The sequence below is a fragment of the Geotrypetes seraphini genome, chromosome 4 (assembly GCF_902459505.1).
Source record: "Geotrypetes seraphini chromosome 4, aGeoSer1.1, whole genome shotgun sequence".
In the NCBI taxonomy this organism is placed as follows: Eukaryota; Metazoa; Chordata; class Amphibia; order Gymnophiona; family Dermophiidae; genus Geotrypetes; species Geotrypetes seraphini.
In genome coordinates, this window is record NC_047087.1 from 69,535,341 (window position 1) to 69,555,552 (window position 20,212).

Below are 20,212 nucleotides of genomic sequence, written 5' to 3' on the forward strand. Positions count from 1 at the left end.
AACACGTACAATAATTCTGAAAATTCAGTTAAGAAATGGATGTAATATTTTCTCTTATGGAAGGTTTATGATATACACATATAAGAACAAACCATTTGTAAAATTATGACATCTTGTGAAAACTAACGGGAAGCAATTAATTATTGAGAATTTGCTTCCATGAGGTTGGGGGAAAGTATCAATGAAGACAGTGCAGCAGGTGGAGCAACTGCGAATAGCACCTGCCCCTTTTGGGCCCAAAGATGAGGTAATATATGGACATTTTATTGTTGTTTGCTTTGTTTTGTTTTGTCCTTGAGGCCAACTTTACACCACTTCCTATATAAAAAACAACAATGAAACATTTTACATTAAACAAGAAATCTTCTCGCCCACCTGAAATAACCCTTTGCCTTTTCTTGTTAAATTGTTTTCTTTTAATAGAAATAAAACATTTTGTTTTATGTATATATCATATAAATTCTGTTGAAGCTTAGGGCTCCTTTTACTAAGTTATGCTAGCGGTTTTAGCGCGCACTTAGACTGCTATACAATGCCGCGCGCTAGTCGCTAACGCCTCCATTGAGCTGACATTAGTTTTTGGCGCTTAGCATGGGGTTAGCGTGCGCAGCACTGTAGCGTGTGCTAAAAACGCTAGTGCACCTTAGTAAAAGGAGCCCTTAGCGTGAAAGATTGTGCTTATTACTGACATCGCATTTCTGTAAAAGGTATTCAGATATATTAAGCAATTGCACAAAATCTTGAAAATTTGCTACAGAATTTGATCACTCTTCATGAAGAATATATTCATAACTGACCCCAAGAAATGATATGCTTTGACAATCATATAATTCTATATCAAAATACAATATATTTCTGTTCTACGGATTGAAGAAAACAGAGCATGTGACACAATTTTATATCTGCGGGTGATTTGAAAAGTTTGTCAAACAAGCAAGTTACACAACATAGGCCCCCTTTTATTAAGCTACATTAGGGTTTTTGTTTTTTAAAATCATGGGTCGCAGCAGTAAGGCCCAGAGACTGTAACCGGTGCCCAAGTCGGTGGCCGCCTTAAAAACAGCCGCCAATCAGAATCATTCCAAGATAGGCAGCTGAAATGTAGGCCAGGGCTACATTTCAGCCAATTATCTTTGCTGCTAGACTGCAGCAGCTGCTCGCAGCAGGGGGATTCTCCCCTTCCCCATCAGCTGAGCGGCAGGGATTCTCCAAAGCCTCAATGACACCCAAATTATGGGTGCCGGTTACAGATTTGAGGCTTTAGGGAGTTCCTGCCACTCAGCTGATTTTGGAGGAGGAAATTCCCTTGCCATGACTGGCTGAGAGCAGTTGCAGCTGACCTCAAATCAGCTGACAGGAGGGATGCCCAATCCCTCCTGCCAGAAGCCCCCATCCCCTACCAACATCCCCAGCAGGTGAGCTGATAAGGGTATGGGGAGTGAAGGAGGAGTGGGCTTGGGGAAATCTGGCAGGGGGAGGGGGGTGCTGGGGAAGTTTGAGGGTGGGGGCTGCTGGCAGGAGGGATTGGGCATCCCTCCTGCCAGCTGATTAAGGTCGGGTACAGGGGTTCCCTGTCACGATCACTCTCAGCCAATCACAGCAGAGGAATTTCCCCTTCCAAAATCAGATGAGTGGCAGGAACTCCCTAAAGCCATGATTCTGTTACTGGCAGCCAAGAATTGTGGCTTTGTGAAATCTCTGCCATTCTGATGATGGGGGACGGGGGAATTCTCCTGCCGCGATTGGCTGCTGCAGTCTAGGAAAAGATAGGTGGCTAAAATGTAGGCTAGGGTTACTTGGGCCTACATTTCAGTTGCCTATCTTGGTGTGATTCACAGCTAGGTTGGCACTATAGATCGCCTAAAGCAACTTCGGGCATTGGCCACACCTACTTTGGCATTAGGCGATCTAAAATGCCAACCTACCTGTGATTCCAGCGGCCATTTTAGCTGCCTTTAATTTAGGCATCGGTAGGCCCTTCAACCCTGCCTTTTCTAACCACTGGAAGAGTGACTACCGATGCCTAAATGTAGGCGCTGGTTATATTCAATGATAGGTTTATCTACGAATATACATTACTATTTAGACCACCACAAGTCTGTAATTCTTTTTTCATTGGACCTGTCTGCTGCTTTTGACATCATCGACCACAAATTACTTCTTAATAGATTAAAAGCCATTGGAATTTGTGGTCAAACATTCAATTGGTTTAAATCATTTTTGGAGAATCGCACATCGACAATTTCTTTTAACAATTCTATTTCCAAACCGTATACTCTTAACTAGGGTATTCCACAAGGATCTATATTGTCACCTCTGCTGTTTAACATCTTTTTATCCCCTCTGCTGACTTTATGTCAGTCTATAGGATTCACTAAGTTTAGTTACGCAGACGAAATACAACTTACCCACCCACTTGATCCTGAAAATACAGAAGAATTATAGGAGATTAACCTAAAATTAGAAAAAGTCAAACAATGGCTTACCACTCATATGTTAGCCTTAAATATTCAAAAGACTAAGGCCCTATTATTTACATGGAAACAAGGAATCAAGCTGTGTGTCCCTTTTTTTCTCAAAAATACCCCTATAGAGCTCGTAACATCCTTAAGAATACTAGGGGTTATTATTGACAACAAACTTTCTTATCATGATCAACAAACAATACAAAATTCAACTAAGGGATAAGAGGAAAAGCTACTATACTAATCTCATAGGCACGGAAACCCAAGACTCCAAAAAAATATTCCAAATCCTGAAAGAATTAACAGACACCAAACCATACACAACCACCACGAACACACCTCCACCATCACCCACCCTCTTAGCAGAACACTTCAAGAACAAAATTACCAACACCAGAGCCACTCTCATCCTTAACCCATCCCATCAAAACCCAATCACAATCCACCCTTCAGGAAAAGAGGCATCTGCAGCAGACAGAATTTGGACTCAATTCCCCAACATACAATGGTCAGAATTCAACAAATTCTACAAAAAATACAGCCATGCCTCCTGTGACCTCAACCATTGCCCCTCATATCTCCTTACCACCTCGAGTGTAAAATTCCGCACCATAATTCTACAATGGATTCAATTCACGCTCACAGAAGGCACATTCCCTGCTGACCTCAGCGAAATCATCATCACCCCAATCCAAAAAGACCCAAAAGCACCACAAAACCTCCCATCTAACTTTAGACCTATAGCATCAATTCCGCTATATGTCAAAATTATAGAAGGCCTAGTAGCCAAACTCCTCACCAACTACATAGATGACCACAACCTACTCCACCCCATGCAATCAGGCTTCAGAACAAATTTCAGTACAGAGACACTACTAGGCTCCCTTATGGATACCGTCAGACAACACCTTAGTACAGGGAAAAAAATGCTTCTCATACAACTGGACCTAACTGCGGCTTTCGACTTAGTGGATCACAACATCCTCCTACAGATCTTAGACGCAATAGGCATCTCAGATAAAGTATACTCTTGGTTTGAAGGATTCCTAAAACTCAGAACCTACAGTGTAAAATCAAACAAAGAAAAGTCAGAATCCTGGTCAAACCCCTGCGGCGTACCACAAGGATCTCCACTATCCCCCACCCTCTTCAATCTCTACACTGCTTCTCTAGGAACGCATCTGGACAATCTGGGCATAACCACTTATAGTTATGCTGATGACATCACCATCCTCATCCCATACGATCATTCTAAACCTACCATGACAGACAAACTTCACCAAACACTTGAAACAGTCACAACCTGGATGAAAAATCACAAACTTAAACTCAACCAAGACAAAACAAAATTCATCCTTCTCGAAAATGACAAGATCCAAACCACAACCAACTTAGACATAAACGCAATCAAATATCCCATCCAAACCACCATAAAACTACTTGGCATGACCATAGACAGATGCTGCACTATGCAACCGCAAATAAATAAAACAATTCAGAAATCATTCGCAGTCATGAGAAATCTGAGACAAGTCCGAAAATTCTTTGAAAGAACACAATTCCAACTTATAGTACAATCCCTAATACTAGGTATATTGGACTACTGCAACATCCTCTTCCTTCCTTGCCCTGCAACTACGATCAAACAACTCCAAACAATCCAAAATACAGCATTGAGACTCATCTACTCATTGAAAAAACATGACCACATCACTGAAGCCTTCATCAACTCACACTGGCTTCCAATCCAAGAAAGAATCCAATTCAAATTCTACTGCATACTATTTAAAACCCTACACGGAGACAGCCCATCATACTTGAACAATCGCCTCATCCAAGCACCCACTACAAGACACAGAAAAACGCACTCCCCATTCATACCCCCCCCAATCAAGGAAGTAAAAAGAACAAAACTACACGACGGCCTCCTAGCCACCCAAGCCGCAAGGCTGGACAACAAGATCTCCAACCTCTTGATGACCACCCCAGACTATAGGACGTTCAGAAAAGAATTAAAAACCACACTTTTCAAGAAATTCCTGAAGCAGCAATAACATCACGACCGTTTAATAACTCTAAAACTGACATTTGACCTACCCATTACTGCACGAATAATAACAAAAGAACTTCCACTATGACCACCTATTAACTCTTTCACAAACCACCTCACCCTCAACAACCCGCTAAATGTTTATAAGATCTACAACTTACCTCTCTTGCTAATCATTGTAACTCTGTTTTTTTTAAATTAACCTTTTGTAATCCGCCTTGAACCGCAAGGTAATGGCGGAATAGAAATCCCTAATGTAATGTAATGTAATGTAATAAGTAACTGTTAAATCATGTTTCTTTAGACTTCGCTTAATTAGATTATTTTCAAAGTTTCTCGAACCTAAATCTTTAAATATTCTACTTCATTCATTAATCATTACTAAACTTGACTATTGTAATTCACTATTCACAAATATTACACAAAAAGAAAAGAAACGCTTACAAATTATTCAAAACACCGCAGTTAAGCTTATCCATAAGGGTAAGAAATTTGATCATGTTACACCTTTTTTGATTAAATCACACTGGCTCCCCATCAATCATCGCATTACTTATAAAATTTTATTATTAACATTCAAAACTCTTAATACCAATAAACCTCTATTCATTAGTAAAGTTCTTATCCCATATAATACTTCATGTTCCCTTCATTCAACAAATCAAAAACTATTAGTAATTCCATCTCTAAAAATTATTGGAACCCGTCGCCAAGAAATATTTTCAGTAACAGCTCCACAACTTTGGAATTCCTTACCTTTACAACTGAGAGATGAAAGTATTCTAGATAATTTTAAAAAGAACGTAAAGACCTTTTTATTCACAGATGCTTTTAACCTGTAAATTGCTTTATTAGACCTTTTTTCCTTTCTTTAACTTTCTCTCTGATATTATTTATTGTTCTTTTATGCTTTGTTTTATTTAGTTTTTGTTTTGTTTGCCTGTTTGGTTTTATATTTTTAATACTTTGTTATATTACATTTGTTAAAATTACATGTTATTTTATTTATTGTAATTCGCTTAGAAAATTTTTTAATTAAGCGATTAATCAAAAATAAATAAAACTTGAAACTTGAAACTAGAATCTGGGCCTAAAAGTTCTGATGCTCATAGGAATTCTATAAGTGTTGGAGATTTTAACTCAGCGGCCTGTGATAAAAAAAAAAAAATCTCTAACACAGCTTGATAAAAGAGGGCCTTAGTCTCCGTCTATGCACTTAGTCCAGTGTGTTTCCAGTTTTTTTGTGTTGTAGGAAAAATAGCTTATGAAAAAAATGGAAATTTACTGTGCAAAGTATATAGCCCTCAATGGAGATCATATTGTTCAACTTGCTTTTTTACCAAACTTTTTAAGACACCCTCGTGTTACTTCCAAAACTGAATTAATGCCTCTCAATAAATTTGTTACTAAGAATGATATGGTGGACTACAATTTTCGCTGGACCAATGACAAATTAAAGTATTTAGGACTGCATTTCGGGAATACAATTGAAGACACCATAACATTTATATCCACTGATATTATAGATAACATCACTAGATTGACAAAGAGATGGTCGCCATTGAATCTTACATGGTGGGGGAGACTAGAGTCGATTAAAATGGTAATCACGCCTAAAATCCTTTATCCTCTAAGTATGTTCCCAATTCTTCTTCCAAAAATATTTTACAATAAAATTGACCAATTATTGACTAAGTTTCTATGGAATTACAAAATCCCCAGAATAGCGTTATGTAAACTAAAACAGTCGCGTAAAAATGGAGGTGTGAATTTTCCTGAGTTTAGGGATTATCATTCTGCTTTCCTTCTTAGGCAGGGCTCACGGTGGATACTTCACTCTGACCAAACTGAGTACCATGCATCCTGGATGGAGCTAGATAAGGAATTATATAGGTGGACAAAATTGTCATATCTACCCTTTGTATCAACTGCTGGGAGGATACAGACTAAGGATTATGTATTAGATTCCTATAAACTAGCTATTCAAAATGTAGAAGATCTTTTGAATACCAAATGGAATAGATCTATGTATTTACCTTTATGGTGCAACCCTGACATTAAAATACAAGAACATGTTGTAAATTGGAAAACTTGGACATCTTCTGGAATTTGGTCTCTACATCATATTTATGACAGGAATAATTGGATAACCTATGACAAATTGTGCTCTCTGTATAAACTGCCGCCTTCCAGACGGCTAGTTCCAGACCTTTTGCCCCTTTGTAGTAAAATTGCCTTTCATAAAAAAGAGGCTGCCAATTGGTATAAAGTATTAAGACTTCATAAAATACATCTCCCAGATAAGTTGATGAACACTTGGTATAGAGAGTTAGATTTTGTCCTGGAGTCAGATGATTGGGAAGATATATGAACGTTACCATATAAAATTACTAGCTCAGCTGCTTTATACCAATCTTACTACTTTTTAATACACAGAGCGTATTGGACACTACAAAAATGATCGAAACTACAGCATACAAAAGGGGAGGGCCTTTGCTGGTCCTGCAAACTAGCTTTGGGATCTTTGAAACATATGATTTTTGAGTGCCCTTTGTTGAAGGACTTTTGGGACAAGATTTGATATCACATAACCTCTTTGATGGGTAGCAATGTTCCATTCACATATTCGTACCTGATTTCCACCATACATCTCACGCGGGAATCAGTTATCTCAGAGATGTCCCACTTACTACAACTACTTTTACTAATCGCTACTCGTATCATTTTATCCAATTGGAAAGATTTTTCTAATGTCTCATTTAATGAGTGGTGGAACACTGTTTGTTTGTATACTAGGTATGAAAGAGTTGTTGCTGAACGTAACAATTCGCTTCGGAAGTTTACAAAACTGTGGGCACCACTGTTCTGCGACGGGGCAATTGGTTTACCGCATGCTGTCCTGGTGAGCCAGAACCCCTGAACTCATGGCCTGATTTCTTGTCTCCTCTTCATTGTCTATATAATTATATAGGCCATACTATAACTTTCAGTGATACTCTTAGTGGTCTTATATTCTCTTAATCTCATATGATCATTAATAATCTGTACACACAGCTGATCAGTTTGTTAGTTGGGTTATGTTTTGTTATGTTATTTCTTTACTTTCTGTACTTGAAGCTATATCACTGACCGATTGTATATGCAATCTGCTGGGTTATCTCATAGCTACGTGGTCACTGTCTGTTATATTCTGTAACAAAAATATTAATAAAAATGATTGAACTGAAAACAAAAAGACACCCTCGTGCAACTGAAATGGTTGCTGATGGGTTACCACATCCACTTCAAATTACTGGGTTCACTGTGGCTTCTATCAGGATACTGCCAGCTATTGAAAAGATAATTTAACACATTATTTTCCAGGGCATGCTTTACAATCTGGAACAGATGGGGACTTAGTGATTCCTCAGTATCAAATATTAAATAAAACACAGATTAATACTTTTTCAATAGCTGCTCCTTATGAATGGAACAAACTGCCTATTGAATTAAAGAAACAGACTGATCTACCCACTTTTAAGAAACTGTTGTGGTGGTACTTTAATTTTGATTGTTTGATCAATGAAACTGTTCTGGATTTTTTCTTTTTGTAAGGAAAACGAAGCATTTGTTTATTTTTGTATTTAGTTATGTTTTTATTTTATTGTGTCAGATTTTATATTGTATATGTAAGATTGTTCTCCAATCTGATAAGGGCTATAAATAATAATATACTATAACCTATTCTATAATTAAGGTCAAGAACGCCAGGAATTTTAAATAGAAATGCATTAAATAAGTTTGACGTGTTCTCTCAGGGTTTCCAGGTGCTTGTTGCAGGTTTCCAGGTCTTGCTACTTCTTGCCAGGTAGAAACTGACATTTCAGCCACAATGCTGTGGCTTTCTTTAGGGTATGCTCTGAAGTCTGCAGTTTGACTTTGTAAATAGTGGGTTCACTGACTTGTTTGGGAACAGAGCAGTCCACCAATTTGAATTTTGGCGGGAAAGTTAGTTGGTCAGAAATTTGAATTTTGTTGTAAAAGTCCATAGAATGGAGCAAACCCTGAAGAAAGCCATAGCATGGCTATAGAAACATTGGTTTCTACCTGACAAGACACAGTGAGACCCAGAAACCTGCAACAAGCACGAAGCTTGTTGAACTTGGTTAAATGTGCAGCATGATAACCCTCTGAATAGCAATGCATCACTTATCTGGTAAGTCCATTTAGCCATCAATATCCAAATGTCATATCTTCAATTAGTGATATGAGAGTATGCAAGTATTCCAGAATAAATAACTTATTCCCCCCCCTTTTTTTATAAAACCATAGCGTGGTTTTTAGCGCCATCTACGGTGGTAACAGCTCTGACACTCAGGAATTCTATGACGTCAGAGCTGCTACCACTGTGGTCAGTGTTAAAAATAATGATACAATTTTGTAAAAGGAGTGGTGGGGGGGGGGTTAGCTTAAAAAAGCATGATAAATATAGATAGATATGTATTCCATATGCAACTTTTAAATGTCTCTTCAAAAGCAAATACCTCATCTGTATTGTAATGAAAGCAGGAGGTTGTTTCAAATGAAATATATTCCTTAATTCATGACACAATTTTGTGAGGCTCCTGAAGAATATATTCCAAACTAACAACAAGATCCAGGGATGCTCAAGATACATACAGAAATATGTATTTTCTTGTCAAATTTATCAACATATGGAATTTGTAACATTATAGCACTGTTGTAGTAATAAGTGAAATTTCCCAAAGAATATATCATTCACCAAGTAACTTCCTAGTGCTATTGCTGGTGACATTTGGTCATTCCAACAGTTTCATTCTCAAAAAAAGACTCATCCTTGTGGCATATTTCCTCTTGCTCCTTGATTAATTCTGAAAGAAACTTGTTCTGGTTCTCCCCACACTGTTGATCTCATTTTCTTTAAGATTCTGAGTAGATACTTCTGCTCACTGAGAACAATCACCTCATATAGCAGTCAAACTGGTGAGAATTAACTCCTTCAGCATTCTTGCTTATAGCAGCTATGATGGAAGAAGGCAAAATAAAAATTGAACTGAAGAAAGCAGGTTTTGTTTGAGCAGGCACATTCCTTTTTATGCCATTATGATCCCGGCTTGGCTATCCAAAATCCAACATGAAGGAAAAGCAAAAAACAAAACTGATGCCAGAAATCCACCTTAGAATATCCACTTTGACCAGTCATCTAAGATATGTTTCCATTATTATTTTTCTGCAATGTCTCCATGCTATTTCTGTTTAGCAAGGCAAATGCCATTGCTATAGTTTTATAATTTCAAAAGACAGTCATGACAGCAATAATCTTGTAAATCACAAGAACTATACTGTTTCTAAATAAGAAAATCAAACAAATTAATTATACAGTATGAACCCCTATGATAAGACAACTGCACCAGCACAAAAGTGGAGAAAAAGAGATCTCAGAACGAGTACACCCACACAGTTCTGCACAACGAAGTCATGCAAAATGGGGCTTATCATAAGCACTGGTTTCTCAAAAAGCTCCACAAAATAGATTTTTTTTAACAATGTTCATTCAAAAGTGCATTATACTCTTCTTAAACACAGTAGTACTTCAGGACTAAGTTAATCCAAAATTATCTAAAACTGGTTCAAAATTACAGGGGAACAACTAAAGTTCCATCAGCCAGACAACAGCGGCCCTGTTTTGCACTGGCAAATGTTCTCCTCTGAACCACAAACTCACAATACAGTAAACAAAAGAAAGATTTTTAAAAATCTATCTATCTATCTATCAATCTATCAATCAATCTATCTATCTATCACTGACCTGTATAGGCTCACCAATAATCTTCTATCGTTTCTTTTCAGAGACTGAGTGCTAAAAGAGCTCAAAACAAATTTGTAAGTTAAAATCCACATTAAGCAGATTACATTAAACATTACTGTGTAATTCAACTCTACTGTGGCACAAATCACGTTTGGGCTATGTTCACAAATACCCTTGCAGTCAGCAGCAGGTTCTGACTGTATAAACTATATATTAAAATAATCTGACCAGAGAATGTATTAATTCCAGAATGTATACATATGGGTGGAGGAGTGAATGTGGCATTTTAGGAGCAGGGCTTCAAATTATAATTATGTATTCAGTATAAATTGAATAGCTAACTCTGGCTTCAGTAAAGACAGATATGACACTATATGGTAAAATTAGCCATAAAAAAGTTAAAAGTGCTGATGTGTTTCTGTGGGTAACTATCTATTGTCCCCTTTTACAAAACCGTGGTAACAATGCTGCCATGGTTAATGCATCAAAGCCCATTCAATTCCCTTCGTAAAAAGGTTCCCTATATAAAGTAATACGCTTTGTGGCTGACTGGATATTGCAGATACTCAGAAACAACCCATCAAAATGTCTTTCACCTTATCCAAAATCACACAAAAACAAGGGGTATCCCCTGGGATGCAAAGGGAACATAAAAGGACAGTCAAAACAATAACATTATTTAAAAAAAAAAAAAAAAGCACACAAACTTTAAGAAATCAAAAAGAAGTTCATTTAAAACATAGTAAGATAGTAGATGATGGCATATAAAGACCCAAATGGTCCATCTAGTCTGTCCAACCTGATTCAATTAAAAATTTTTTAAAAAATTTTTCTTCTTAGTTATTTCTGGGCAAGAATCCAAAGCTCTACCCAGTACTGTGCTTGGGTTCCAACTGCCGAAATCTCTGTCAAAACCTACTCCAGCCCATCTACACCCTCCTAGCAATTGAAGTCCTCTCCAGCCCATCCTCCCCCAAATGGCCATATACAGACACAGACCGTGCAAGTCTGCCCAGTACTGGCCTTAGTTCAATATTTAATATTATTTTCTGATTCTAGGTTGACAAAATAGTACCACAAAATAGTACCAGTAAATTTGATATATACTAATATAAAAAGAGAGATATTATATAGAATATATGTAAAGTAGACTAAGCGGAACTGTTTGATCACCTGCATTCTGAAATGCTGCTTAGTATTTAAAGCACTTTGTCTTCTATAATCAAGCAGTGTCTGTGCTTAGAAAAGGAAACAGGTTTTCTAAATTGGAATTGTTTTCTACTATCTAACCAATAAATGTTGTTCCTGCAACATAACAATAAATTAACTTTTAAATGTCAGATCTCAAATTATTCTAGATTTTTAGTTTTCCTTTTAAATTGCAAAAGAACTGTGAAACAAGCAGGACAAATTTCCTTTTCCTGGTTGTACACAGTCATCTATAAGCAATAGGGAAAGGATGCTTAACTGAGCCTATTACTAAGCCATCAGTTGTCTTATAATGGCAGAAGAGCTAACCACCAACACAAAGCAGTTCATTCCTGAGTGAGTAAAAATAAATAAATCTTTGAATGAAATGCTAGTATCAGCCTCAACTAGGCAAAGTACGGAGAACTGGGAAAAATGGGAGTGTTAGTATCAAAGGAACTTCAGTGATTATTAGACAAAGACAATACAATAGTAATATACGTAATAATTATAATGTCAGCGTAATTTAAGAAAGAGGATAGATAGTAGTTTAATGGTTTAATGACCTCAGTATCATCCTTTATCTCCTGCACAACTCATTTGGTGTTGCTCAATTCACCAACAATAACGGAGACTGCCTCCGCTTCGCCAAACTGAACTGTGTTCCTAAGGGGAATGCTGACATTAGGTCAAGCTATTTAAATTGCTTGGCATCTGATGTTAGGTCGGCCATTTTTGAAAAAAAAAATAAATAAATAAATTCTAACCATAGACACAGAAACAGTGAGTATCATTTGCAAGTTTATAAAGGACTTTGACAAAGTACATTTCGGTGACCTGCTATTATTATTTCTAAGTACTTTTGATAGTTATTTACTGTTTCATCATTTTGTGCTTTCTGCTTCTAACGTCTTGATCACATGATGATTTTAATTGCATATTTTGGTATTGACAGAATGTGGTCAATGTAAATTTTGATTGGCACATTAGCATTCCCCTGATGAATACAGTTCTGTTTGGCAAAAGGGAGGCAGTCCCTTATAGGGATTCAAAAAAGCTAAGTGCATTTAAAGTTTCTGTACCTAAGCATAGGTCATCTTTCCAATACCTTGAATATAAAATATGAAAATAAGAGAGTTTATTTTTAAAGAGACTAACGATTGGAAACATGACCAAAAAGGTTCAGACATTATGCTGATATCTTACATTGAGGTCTGATACCCTGAGTGGTCCTGAAGTCTCTTTTTTCTCTATATCTTTATTTGGATGATGCATAAGGCATACTAGAGTGCAATCATTAATGTTGATGTGTATGTGATAGTTTGCACAGGCACCATCGAGTTTCAATTTACGTGTTGTTCAATTCCCCAAAACCATAGATTAAAATATTACCAAAATACTAACTGTCAGCAATAGTAGTGATATCCTCTGTGTTATATAGCCAGCTGACCAGGGGTGCCGGGGAGCTGCTGACATGACAAACCACCTCTGCATCTTCCCCTTGTCGGAATTCCTGAGGGGACTTCACATCTTTGAATGTGAGTTTTTCTGTGACACAAGAGAAGATACAAACCGTGATAAGCATCCTGCTTCCCCTTATTAGCCTCAGAATCAACAGAAATGGAATCATCATTAAAAAAAAAAAAAAGAAATAGAATTTCAGGATGGATAAATGTGAGTGGATCCTTCAACATCTAAAATCTTAGAATGTATCATTAACATAGTTTTTAGGCGGACTATAACCCCCCTCTTCTATGAAACTGCACTAGAGGTTTCTAGCGCAGGGAGCAGTGCTGAATGGCCTGCGCTGCTCCTGATTCTCATAGGGCCTCTTCTATTAAACTGCGCTAGCAGTTTCGAGAGCAGGGAGCTGCGCTGAATGGCCTGCGCTGCTCCTGACGCTCATAGAGTTCCTATGAGCGACAGGAGCAGCGCGGGCAATTCAGCGAGGTTCTCTGCGCTACAAACTGCTAGCGCAGTTTCATAGAAGAGGGGATAGAGTTCCTATGAGCATCGGGAGCAGCGTGGGACATTCAGCGCAGCTCCCCACGCTACAAACTGCTAGCGCAGTTTCATAGAAGAGGAGGTAAGTCTTTTAAATAAGTAAATAGTAGAGATCATTTTAGAAGATTAATGTGGCATTTTCACATATAAAATGCTAATGTAGTCTGAATCCATCTAAAATTATGATACATTGTTAATCGAATCATTTGAATGACATTATTTCACTGTTTTAGCTTGAACATTTTTAATGCACAAAACTCGCTAGGTAGTAACTTTAAAATGTCAATAATATCAACATAGCTTAAGATAATTAAGGGCCTGTTTTACAAAGCTGTGCTAGCGGCTGCAGCACAGTAATGGCCTTTGAAGCCCATAGAGATTTAAAGGGCTTCGGGGCTGTTGCCGTGCAGCAACCGCTAGCACGGCTTTGTAAAACAGGCCCTAAATGTTGTATAATAGTAATACTTAAGTATGATGGCTAAATAAGTATGTACAATTTCTTATTGAAATTCAAAAGGCTCCTTTTACTAAGGTGCGCTGGCGTTTTTAGCGCACTCAGGAAATTACTGCACGCTACAGCATGCGCTACGCTTCTAGAACTAACGCCAGCTCAATGCTGGCATTAAGGTCTAGCGTGTGCGGCAACGTAGTGCGCACTATTCCACGTGTTAAAGCCCTAACGCAGCTTAGTAAAAGGAGCCCAAAGTGTTTACTGAGAAAAACTCAGTAAAGGGTTTACTGCAATAAAACTCTAGGAGGTTCCTTTTTCACACTCGGTGCGTTCCATTTTACAGGTGTATTTTTAGGAAATTTCTGGTGGCAGTTACATGTCTTCTGAATTATGCATGCATGAGACAAACTGTTCCTTTGGATTTGGGATTTTGAAGAGAGGGTGAAAGGCGATTGTGCTTATGTTTCTGACCTTATAAAGTACCTCAACAATCCAAACATTTGAATTTTATAACTCAGTTCTTTAATTGATCCCTATTGCATGGGTAGTTTTACCCAAGTTAGCACTTAAACATGGACTTATGGGCATGTGATCTGTGTAAATACAGTTCTTTGTGCAAGTTAATACTTTGCAGGAGGTCAATCCTTTTGAATATTTTCCTCTAAAATGGATGTTCCAGCAAATACATGTGTATTATTATACATCTACAGTATAATCATATATTATATTATAAAAGGTTTGATGTTCAGTATGACTTTATAAAACACCTCAAATACTATGAATGTCCCAATTTGAGCAGCCCTTTCTGACCTAGACGGGCCATGCAGAATAGTGCTTTCTATCTATTATAGTCCAAATCTGGATGCTTCGAACACTACTTACTGTCAATCATTCCAGCAGCACTGCGATCAAGATATGAAGGAAATATCTGTAGATTTATTTTATTGAATAATGGAACAGGAAATGAATCAATGACTTTTTTAGTAGAATTCTGTCCCAACTCTTCCAAATATGAAACTGATTTGCTCATGAGTAGGTAAGAAATTGTCAGCCTGGTTCACAAAGCATTTAGTACATGTGGGCCTTGCATGGAGGGACATGGGCATGTCTATCAGATTCTCACATAAGTTATAGAATAATAATAATAATGAATTTATATACTGTACAGTACTCCCTCAAAATTGGAGGGGGTTACGCTCTTGGAGTGACCATGAATTTTGAAAAACCATAAATATTAGATGAGTACTGTAATCGGCAAAGAACAGAAGCTAGCGGGAGCTAGGACAGAACAGCGACAGGTGAGGGGGGGGGCCCATGAACATTGACCCAACTAGCCTCTGTGACATTGCCGTTTCTGAAAGAGTTGAACGTGTCAGGCTGACATGGAGGAGCTCTAGGATTAAGAGGGGCAACCTGGTTTTAAAGCGGTACTAAATGCTCAGCTTCTCAGAATGGGAAAACAACCCAATCAAACAGAAACCGGCACTCAATCATGTTCATTAATTCAGAAAAAGAAGATGATTGCTAAGTGAGGGAAAAAACGCAAATTACTGAGTCTGCGACTACGAAACCGCAAATTTGCGAGGGTATAATGTACCGCCATACCTCATGGTTCAGTGTGGTTTACAATAAGAAGTAAGAATTGTAAAAACACAGCAAATTTATACCACAAAGCACAGTACATTATATATAAAATATAACATTAAGAAATTATTAACTTATCTAGATTATACAAATTTATCAAACATATACATTTTTAACAATCTTCTAAAGGCCTGGTAAAAAGAAGATCTTAAGATCAAACCACTAAAACTTTTGTTCCAAAGTCCTGCCTAAAAGGATACGGTTCTAGTAAGAAATCTTTTGTACACACAACCTTTTATTGAGGGGAAAAATAAGGGGCTCCTTTTACGAAGCCGCGTTAGTGGCTTTATCGCACGCACCTTTTTAGCACACGTTAACCTCCGCGCTAGCCGAAAAACTACCGCCTGCTCAAGAGGAGGTGGTAGCGGCTAACGCGGCCGGCAAATTAGCGCACGCTATTATGTGCGTTAAACTGCTAACGCAGCTTCGTAAAAGGAGAGACCTTAAAGGCAAAGTTGATCTGAAAGGTAACTTGGCATAAGACCATATAATGTTTTATAACAAATACAACAAATTTAAAAATGTATGTTATGTGAGTGATCTGTATCCTTTATGTTTGCCATTGATTTGGTGTGTGTGTGTGCCTAACATAGTTTGTGCTTAAATTAGTATTTTTTGATGGAATATGTGTGCAGATGCTGTTATAGAATAGGTGAGAAAAGTAACGGCCAAAGTATACTGAAGTAACTTATGTCAAAAACACAAATAATAATAATAATGATAATATTTGTGTGGAGGGAGAGTCCTCAGTTATCACAACTTACGCCTGGAGAGACTTTAAAGGCAACGTTGTCACTCTGTATACCCAAAAGGGTTCACTTCAGAAACATGTCTGGACTTACTCCCATAGTGCAACACAGTGAAAATTATAATTTTCCCTGATATTGTTACATTCTTTCTTAGAGGGGTTGTATTATTGGAAGTTATAGACTAGGTATCATGATTGTGAGTTCTGAGCACCAAATGCTTGGCGCCCAGTTACAGAATTGCCCACTCACTAGATCTTCTATGTGGGTAGCAATCCCTGAAGGTGCTTTGATATTGACTTCATCAAATCATGTCAAGGGGGAAAACATTAGTCTATTTCTGTGGGCAGCTTCAGAATTTGTAACTTTCTGTTAGGCAGAGTGCCTGGTATTCAACGTGATCACAGAGGGAAAAGGAAAGGAAGGGTTTCCAGGTTTAGAAGCCTAGAAATGGGCCCATCAGTGCACTTTGTAAAAAGCTATCTCTCCAACAGTAAAGGTCCCATCCCATTTCATGTCAAATGTCATACAAACCCATTCTGTGACTCCTACCAATGGACTAGAATCAGTGATTTGATTCCTCATTAAAGCATGCAGGTCCAGTCAAGTTATCATCACCAGCAGTCAAGGCTTTTGAATAGCTTCATTGAAATTAGACTAAAATTCCTGCATAGACTATATCAACAGATTTTGACCTAAATAATCTGACCTAATGTAGTCAAACATATCCAAGAAACATCAGGTTTTCTGATATGATTTTTGTTGTGAACAGCCAGCTTTACCTGCCAAACTAGGGGAAAAAAAAGATTATCAAGTCTATATCATGTGTGGACATCCATAGGTGTGGTTTACCTTCTTACTTGGGGGGCGGCAGGAGGAAGGAGGGACAAAGTGTAGGTAAGTCATATTGGCAGTAGGTGAATGTGGACCAAAGCCAGCATTAATGATTGCTGCATGAGAGTGGATACTTCCCCACTAACTATGCCTATCTAACACTGCATCTATGTCTGCATCAGTGTATTACAGTCCAATCACAGGATGTTACTGAATGAATTGCATGGCTTCTGAGCAGCTTGTCACGCCTGATGTTCCAATTCTTCTGCTTAGATATGTTACAATGGCTTTGCTTAGCTGTTGTATTGATATATTTTGTCACCATGGACTCATAAAAAATGATTCCATTCGTGTTGTTTATTGTAAAGAGTTTTTATAAGCAGAACTTGAATGTTGTGGAAATCTATTGTGTAATTTACTTTGACAGAAAAGAATGAAATTTAATATTGATGTAGTTCGCTAGAAAGCTAGATCAAATTGCCCATTTCCTTTTTCTATATTATTTGCCAATTTCCAATTACAAGTGCTAAAGCGTATATAAGCCTTATCTGCCATTTACACACAATTTTATTAATATACTTGCTTACACGGTATGTGAAACTGAAGTGGTGATCTTTTTCCATATATGTGATGCAGTACCTTTTATGAAAGACTCAAAGTCATATTGGATATATCTTCGGTCAATTTCTTATAGCTCACTTCAAAAGTGAGGCCTCAATACCATTGGGGCTGTTATTCCACAATCTGATTAGTTGTAAAGTTATCCAGACAAAATTATCCAACCAGAAGCAGGTATTCAGCAGAACTGAAAACATCTGGTTAATGTTATTGGAATTAAGTTATCTAGATAGCCGTACACTTCATTCCCAATGACCAAACTATTCAAATAACTTTTAATTGACAACACTTAAATTCAATTTGGGTAAATTATAACCATCCTCATTGACTGTCTACAATCTGCTTCTATCTGTCTGGTTAACCCCCCTTTTTACAAAGCTGCAATAATGGCTGTTGTGCGGCAAACACTCCAATGTCCATTAAATCCCTATGGATGTCAAAGTGATTACTGCAGCAGTAGCCGCTACCATGACTTTGTAAAGGGAGTCCTAAATGTTTAGCAGCCAACACATGGGAAGAAAAAAAAAAATATTGCTAACTGGGAGAAGGAAGTGAGAGATTTCAAAAGCTTTTAAAGCAAAAGATGTGACTGGGTGAATCCTAATATCACTGACAAATCTTTTGACCTTTTCAATATTGCCCTAGTATTTAGTGTGTATTTTTGACTGGGGTTTTGAGAATATTGGAAAAGGAAGATCTTTGATTTAACATAGAAATATGACGGTAGATAAAGGCCAAATGGCCCATTCTGTCTTCCCATCCATAGCATCCACTATCTTCTCCTCTCCCTAAGAGATTCCACATGCCTGTTTCATGCCTTCTTGAATTAAGACACAGTCTGTCTCTACCACCTCTACCGGGAGACTATTCCACGCCTCTACCACCCTACAACCTGTGCTGAACATTCTACATTCAGTAATTCACATTTTCCTTTTAGAAACACATGAATAGCATAAATTCTACTTCTCCAGTGTCGATCCACTTACGGTACATTTCAAGAACCACTGTAGCTTCTTGCATTTGTCCTTTAGAATCTGTAGCTTGACACCGATATATCCCAGCATCTTCTATATTTGCATTGTAAATTGTTAGGCGTGATCTAACTCCCTCTTTAAGAACCACAACTCTCTGTGTAGAAATGATCTTCTCGCCTTCTGGATTATACCAGTCTATATTCTCAGGCTCTCCAACAGCTATAAAAACAAAATATAAGCTTATGACTGGTTAATTATGCTACTTGCTTGAGTATATCTTCATCAACAACCATTAATAAAGGAGAAGTATATAATCTTGTTGTTTTATCATTCAGTACTTCTCACTTGAGGGCCTATTTACTGAAGGACACTAAGGCCCATATTTCATAAACGGCACTCTACTAGTGCCTAAGTTAAGAGAAAAATGTTTTTTAAAAGTGCTTTTAAAAGATATTTCCAGGTGCCTACTGGCGCCTAAAAAAATAGCACCAGAATTGCTCCAATGTAGGCACTTTATGATGCCCAACACCACTGTAGGCATGGCTAACACTGGAAGTGGTATTAGGCACAATTCACATAAAAGGTAAGTGCTAGAAATGTAGACCTTGAAAACAGAGTTACCAGATTTTATGTCAGTAAAATCCGGACCCCCTAGACCTGCCCCCGAGGCCTGCCCAGTCTCACCAATCCCTGCCCGTTATACCCCTGCTCCACTCTCAGCTCTGCCCCAGCCCCCACACCACTGCCTATTTGTCAGGCAGGAAGGCATTCACGCATGCACGAATGCCCCCTACCCAATGCAATTTATTTTCAAAACCCGAACAAAGCCATCCTGACCCCCGGACATGTCCTCAAAAGGAGGACATGTCCAGGAAAACCCGGATGTCTGGTAACCCTACTTGAAAACCCTGGCCTACATTTCCAGTGCCCACCTTTGTCAGAGGCACAATTCTCTAAATGGCACCATCGTGAGATTGACACATGATCAGTGGCTGCTTTTAAGGCAACCACCAACAAGGGCACCATTTAGAGAATCTGGGCCTAAGCCTTTCAAGTGCGGTTAATGAGCAGTGGTATTTTGCCTTTTTGTATGCACTAATCCACACATTACCAATTAAAAAATATATACATTTTTGAGAGAGGGTGTGTCATGGTGGAGAGTAGGTGTTTTAAGCATTAACCAGCTAGGGTGTTGCACTTAAGGTGAGTTAATTGGATAATGCACAGTTAATTCAGGAACACTTAGCACCTCCTGAATAGGAGATAGTAAGTGCTACTTTGTTAATGTTCAGCAGATACTGGGACTAATAACAATAGTAGCACATGACCTCCAATCAAATATATTTTTAAAAATCCCCAAAATGTGCTCTGTTAAATCTAGGCTTAGTGCATTGTAAAGTCCTTTTTGTTACCACATATTAAACCAAGA

The 20,212-nt window shown here is 37.9% G+C and overlaps 1 protein-coding gene across 4 annotated transcripts in view; it reads right to left on the minus strand.

Moving 5' to 3' along the window:
• NCAM2 (neural cell adhesion molecule 2) overlaps nt 1-20,212 on the minus strand; it is a 600,622-nt gene that overhangs the window by 324,716 nt on the left and 255,694 nt on the right. For 2 of the 4 annotated variants that reach the window (XM_033943259.1, XM_033943260.1), the window contains exons 3-4: nt 18,796-19,002; nt 12,917-13,060 (exon numbers count right to left, since the gene is read on the minus strand). The exons of 1 other annotated variant lie outside the window; for it this stretch is intronic. In XM_033943259.1, coding sequence (XP_033799150.1) covers nt 12,917-13,060; nt 18,796-19,002 — 351 coding nt within the window. Of the gene's footprint in view, nt 1-12,904; nt 13,061-18,795; nt 19,003-20,212 lie in introns of those variants that run through there. One more of the 4 variants, XM_033943263.1, reaches the window with a different exon arrangement.